At 30.9% G+C, this 6,805-nt stretch overlaps 1 protein-coding gene across 3 annotated transcripts in view; it reads right to left on the bottom strand.

Annotated features, from left to right (window-relative positions):
• Positions 1-6,805, bottom strand: part of LOC106468214 (protein phosphatase inhibitor 2-like) — a 12,395-nt gene that overhangs the window by 2,412 nt on the left and 3,178 nt on the right. The window contains exons 2-4 of one of the 3 annotated variants that reach the window (XM_022396549.1): positions 6,211-6,225; positions 4,647-4,826; positions 1,875-1,972 (exon numbers count right to left, since the gene is read on the bottom strand). In XM_022396549.1, coding sequence (XP_022252257.1) covers positions 1,875-1,972; positions 4,647-4,826; positions 6,211-6,225 — 293 coding nt within the window. The remainder of the gene's footprint in view (positions 1-1,874; positions 1,973-4,646; positions 4,827-6,210; positions 6,226-6,805) is intronic. The other 2 variants (XM_022396550.1, XM_013928628.2) reach the window with 2 other exon arrangements.

Raw genomic sequence — 6,805 nt, 5'->3', positions numbered from 1 at the left:
CTTGTGTTCACTATGTTGTTGGTGTATGCTCATCAGGATACACTGAACAGACTTGTGTTCACTATGTTGTTGGTGTATGCTCATCAGGATACACTGAACAGACTTGTGTTTACTATGTTGTTGGTGTATGCTCATCAGGATACACTGAACAGACTTGTGTTTACTATGTTGTTGGTGTATGCTCATCAACAGTAAATTCTCCCCTGCTAAGTCCTGTATTTATTAGTTTAACGTGAAGGGTCCTAGAGACGAAATGAGCCATGTTGTCAAACCTCAATGCACTGGCCAATAAGCATTGAGTTGTTAACCAGTAACCACATTGTCGCAGACTACAAGAATTTTGGTGAAAAAAAAGATGCTAACCATAATACGGCAACAACAATTTTAAAGTCGGCAACTTTTGTTAGATTGGATTGGTATTTCGGCAGAAATTGGGGAAAATAAAAATTCCCCAGGTCATAATGTTAAAAAAATCTCTCATTTGGCCCAAATTTCAGATAATCGATTGGATTACAGCAAAGAGAGACATATTTCTAAGCCTGGCCATACAATGACATGTCATTTAATTATCTTAACCACTCTGCTATGAAGTGACAAGTATTTATTGTAAACACTCCGCTATGAAGTGACAAGTATTTATTGTAAACACTCCGCTATGAGGTGACAAGTATTTATTGTACACACTCCGCTATGAAGTGACATTTATTTATTGTAAACACTGCTATGAAATGACATTTATTTATTGTAAACACTCTGCTATGAAATGACATTTATTTATTGTAAACACTGCTATGAAATGACATTTATTTATTGTAAACACTCTGCTATGAAATGACATTTATTTATTGTAAACACTGCTATGAAATGACATTTATTTATTGTAAACACTCTGCTATGAAGTGACAAGTATTTATTGTAAACACTGCTATGAAGTGACAAGTATTTATTGTAAACACTGCTATGAAGTGACAAGTATTTATTGTAAACACTCTGCTATGAAGTGACAAGTATTTATTGTAAACACTGCTATGAAGTGACAAGTATTTATTGTAAACACTGCTATGAAATGACATTTATTTATTGTAAACAGTCTGCTTTGAAGTGAGAACTATTTAATGTAAACACTAATATAAAGTGACACGTATTTAATGTAAACACTACAATAAAGTAACATGTATTTAATGTAAACACTAATATAAAGTGACACGTATTTAATGTAAACACTACTATAAAGTGAAATGTATTTAATGTAAACACTACTATAAAGTGAAATGTATTTAATGTAAACACTACTATAAAGTGAAATGTATTTAATGTAAACACTACTATAAAGTGACACGTATTTAATGTAAACACTACTATAAAGTGAAATGTATTTAATGTAAACACTAATATAAAGTGACACGTATTTAATGTAAACACTAATATAAAGTGACAAGTATTTAATGTAAACACTAATATAAAGTGACAAGTATTTAATGTAAACACTACTATAAAGTGACAAGTATCTAATGTAAACACTAATATAAAGTGACAAGTATTTAATGTAAACACTACTACAAAATGACACGTATTTAATGTAAACACTACTATAAAGTGACACGTATTTAATGTAAACACTACTATAAAGTGACATGTATTTAATGTAAACACTACTATAAAGTGACATGTATTTAATGTAAACACTACTCTTATACTGACATGTACTTGATAAGAACACTTCACAGTTTCATTATAGTGTACAGTGGACATACAAGTCACATACAGAATGGTAATATAAGCTGTACATAAAATATCCTGCAGTTTGTTTTACATTAAAATATTTTTTAGTCACAAACTTAAAAACATGCATAAAAAATGTACAGTTAACTAACCTCTTTCCTCTTCTGTTTCTTCTCCATGCTCATCTTCATCATCATCATCATCAACTTCTATCATGGCTTTTGGCAAATTTTCAGATTCAAGATTGATTCTATATAGAAATTTTGAAAAACCTTTATTATATGATCTTTATATGGTCAAAAGGAATTTTGAAAATAAATCTGAGAAAATACTTGAATTAAGAAATCCAATCTAATAAGGTGGATTTTTATACCTTCTAACAAGATCGAAAATGGCTTCAATATTGTTTTCTCCATCTGTTTTATGACACTTATTTCTGATACACATCATACATAACAACATATGTTACCTTAGTGATGTCTGATACACCCATATGTACATCACAACACATCACCCCAATTGACGTCTGATACACCCACATGACCCCCAGTGATGTCTGATACATCCACATATACATCACAACACATGACCCCTAGTGATATTTAATACACCCACAGGTACATAACAACACATGACCCCTAGTGATTTCTAATACACCCACAGGTACATCACAACACATCACCCCTATTGACATCTGATACACCCACATGTACATCACAACACATGACCCCCAGTGATGTCTGATACATCCACATGTACATCACAACACATGACCCCTAGTGATGTCTGATACACCTACATGTACATCACAACACATGACCCCCAGTGATGTCTGATACATCCACAGGTACATAACAACACATGACCTCTAGTGATTTCTAATACACCCACAGGTACATCACAACACACGACACCACAGTGATGTATGATACATCCACGTGTATATCACAACACGACCCAACTCACCTAAAAACACTTTTAAAGCTGTTATACATCTATTACTTCCTCTAGTCTCTAAGAGTGAGCACAGCTTGCAGCAATCATCTACACGTGTGTGTGTGTGTATATGGTATAAGTACACAACAGATTTAGTGAAGGTGATACACCCTTCTGTTTAGTGATTATTGGTTTATCCATCTGAATCAGTCACATTGTGGGGGTTACATAAATGTTGTTTTAATTAAAGAAATCAATGGCTACAAAGATAACATAAACTTGGGACTCAAGCCACTTGCATCCTCTTTAACTCAAATACCTTGGTGTGTCAATATCACATGGTTGTATGGTTTGTTTCATTGCACTAAAAAGAGTATTAACCGATGATATAATTTGAAACTTTAGTAGAACTTTCTAAACATTATGTAACTTCTGTAAAATATCCTACTTTTATACATGATATTTGTATGAATTCATGCATTTTTAAAGAAACAATTAAAAATATTTTCCTTTTTAATTACTCATTTTTGTAAGACTTTACAGTTTAGTTTTTATTTTATGAAACTTTAAATTTTATCTTTGTTTCTATTTCAAAAATACTGCGCAATATTTTGCTGTGTTTATGATCACTGGCATACAATAAAAAATCACCTTTTACTGAACTGAAATTATAAACAACCAACTTTTAAAATAGTTAATCGGAAGGTTTTATTTAAGATATTAAATAATTTTTAAATCATTTTATACAAATTTTTTACATTTCATTTTGGTGATTTTTTTTCCCCCATTCTAGTAGTTACTCAAGCTGATAAGGCCTAATAACAGCTGCCTTGTCAGCAAAACAAAACTTGATATTATTGAATTTAAAATGATTTAACTAAGCCTACCTTACCTTGTTCCTTAAAAACATTTCCTATCACACTGCAACAACATCATAATTCAAATGAAGCATAAAACGATAAAACAAGCTTTAACAAATCAATAATGTCTGTAATTGTGATGGCAGTTGTTTCTAAACATGTTGCCTTCCGACAACATATCACCAAACTAAGCTCTTATCATTTTATTCCAACCTCTAAGTGAATTTCTGCTGAAATTGAAGACATATTGGCTTATTCAGTTGAACATAAAAAAGTTTCATTATGTGCTTAGGTAACTAGCCTATGAATTCTTGAAGCTCAGATATAAACAATAATTACACCACACTATGGCAACCATGTTGAGAAATGGTGATTGGCTAAAATGAATAAAACTGTACTTGGATTGATATTACAAGGTTCAAATTGGTGCTGTTTTATTAAAAATTATTTTTACTCTCCTTCTATCTTCACAGACACTAATGTTTACCTCCAGAGTATACTGAAATCAGTTCCAAATCAAAATTTGAGATTAAAAAAATATATATATATTTACATAATTAAATAAATAAAGCTTTGTGAATAAATTTCAACTCTAAATTTGTAAAAATTCATACAAACTTATTTTCCATAAATGTTTCTAATCCAATAATGGAATTTCCCCCTCAGTGATGGAGGGTCACACTGGGTGCTAAAGGTTAAGGTATCCTTCTTTTGTAGAAAGTATTTCCTCAGTTGATATTTTAAATTTCTTTCCCTTGCCAACACATAAAGCACCCATTACAATTTCATCATATTGAAATTTGGCTGAATATTACATATAACATCTATGTACATTGCAATGAGAAAAGCACCTTGAATACAACAATTACAATTGGATGAAAGCTATAGGTAATCATCAAACTGTTAGTAAATTTTATGGGTAAGCCTAAATAAGATCAACGTCCAATAGAAGCTAAAAACTACAGGTAATCATCCAACTATTGGCTAATTTTCTGGTTAAGCCTAAATAAGCTCAACAGCCATAACTTGATGTAAACTAAAGGTAATTAACAAACTTGTGGTTAATTTTATGGTAAAGCCTTAGTTAAATATCAAATACAACTCTATTTTGTAAACAATCAAATGTACTTCTTTGTTAGAAGTGCTGCATCAAGAGCATCTCTCTTACTGGCTTGAATACCCTCCACATCTTCATCTGTGTAGTAGTTAAATGGAGTTTTTGGTTCATCAACTTTCATGTGTCCATAGTCTTTATCTGGAGGATGTAGAGTTTGGAGGATGTTCATCTCATCCCATTGGATGTCTTGGCTAAAATACAAAATTCACCAGATCAAAACATATAACTTATGAAACCCAAACTTGAACACACTGCTTTCAACTGAATGAAGTTAAACAACAGCCGTAGAAAAAAATTATAGTAACTATACTGGCAAAACAAATGCAATATTTGTGTTGATTAATATAGAACAAACAAAAATATACATAGAAAAATAATTAAAGTGATATATAACTAAATATATCAGGTAAGTATCAACAAGAAGATTAATTACTGCACAGAAAAGAAAATGTTGTATGATAAAATATTACTGAAGAACATTAACAGTACAGCTCTCAGTATTAACCACATAACTGATGAACATTAACAGTACAGCTCTCAGTATTAACCACATCACTGAAGAACATTAACAGTACAGCTCTCAGTATTAACCACATCACTGAAGAACATTAACAGTACAGCTCTCAGTATTAACCACATCACTGAAGAACAGTAACAGTACAGCTCTCAGTATTAACCACATCACTGATGAACAGTAACAGTACAGCTCTCAGTATTAACCACATCACTGATGAACATTAACAGTACAGCTCTCAGTATTAACCACATCAAAACTACATAAAACTTTTAAGTTTCTACCCGACTGCTCTGTAAGCACGACACTCTTACAAGTAAAACTACATATAACTTGTAAGTTTCTACCTGACTGCCCTGTAAAAACAAAACTCTTACTATGCACATTTCACATGTTGTTACATAAGTTCATCGGCAGTTCTTATTCCCAAACTTACATATGAATGAGATGTTTTTTGCTGAACCACTTAGCTAATGAGTACATTCTGCAGGTCGCTAATTAATTAATATATATATAATTTCTTATACAGGATTAATGTAACAAAAAACAAAACATAAAAGAGTGTTTTTTCTTCTTCTAAATTGACCATATATGCTAATTAAAGTTCTAAGCTGAACACACAACATTTGCAAACACATTTATGTTTACAGTACATGTAAGTAACACAGAATATATTAATCATACTTATAACTGTACAAAAAAGTTACAGTACAGTAAAAATTGTTCATTAAAAAAAAATTACTGATTTTCTTTACAGTCTATAATTTTCAGTGACAAAAGAATTCCTACAGAACAATGAATCAAGATCAAATCAGTTGTACTCATGAATCATACAATATATGAAACACACATTAACAATACTGTTTAATAAATTAAGTAATGTTTTTTTACTAAAGTATTTACACTGAGTGTGCTAAAATGCTTGTAATTATGATGCATTTCAGTGTTATTGCCCAACTGAGAAAATGTCAACATATTTAAAATTAACAAGAGATTATTATAGCTTCTATATACATATATATAAATATAAAAAATAAATAAATAAAAAAACCAGAACTCACCTTTTATGCCTTCTACTGGGTAAAGCATTAAAATAAAATAAAACACGTGTTTAATATCTGGACAAAATGAGTAAAGATTGAAAATTGGTTATTCTTTCCATATTTAAACATCAATGATCTAACATGTGCTGATTTTCATATTATATTATTTTTCTTCAATAAACAAAAAGTTAATATACGAACATGGGAAAAGCCTTGATGACACAAAGCCATTTGACCCTCTGAGGTCAGATAAGAAAGAAACCTGTCCAGTATAAACACATCAATAAAATTATCAAACAAAAAAGAATTCAAAACAACCAGCATACACATGAAATTTGACAAACAAATCAACAAATATAACAAACTTTTACTTAATAACCAGCCTGAACCTGGACTTGAGTACTGTATATTTATTTGATATAAAACTTCATCTGTCCACCACAAATAGTCCAAAAAACTGATCATGGGCAGTTTATCCAAGCTCCTAACAATTTGAAACACTTGAATTAGATCACTAGTTTTTTCAGTAGAAAAAATTTAATTTTCAGATATTTTATTATAGTTTAAATGACTGCATGCAATAAGGAGCACAGGGGCGGATTGGCCTATCGGG

Source organism: Limulus polyphemus, unplaced genomic scaffold (genome assembly GCF_000517525.1).
Source record: "Limulus polyphemus unplaced genomic scaffold, Limulus_polyphemus-2.1.2 Scaffold2917, whole genome shotgun sequence".
Classification (NCBI taxonomy): domain Eukaryota; kingdom Metazoa; phylum Arthropoda; class Merostomata; order Xiphosura; family Limulidae; genus Limulus; species Limulus polyphemus.
This window is presented reverse-complemented; position numbering and strand designations above follow the sequence as displayed.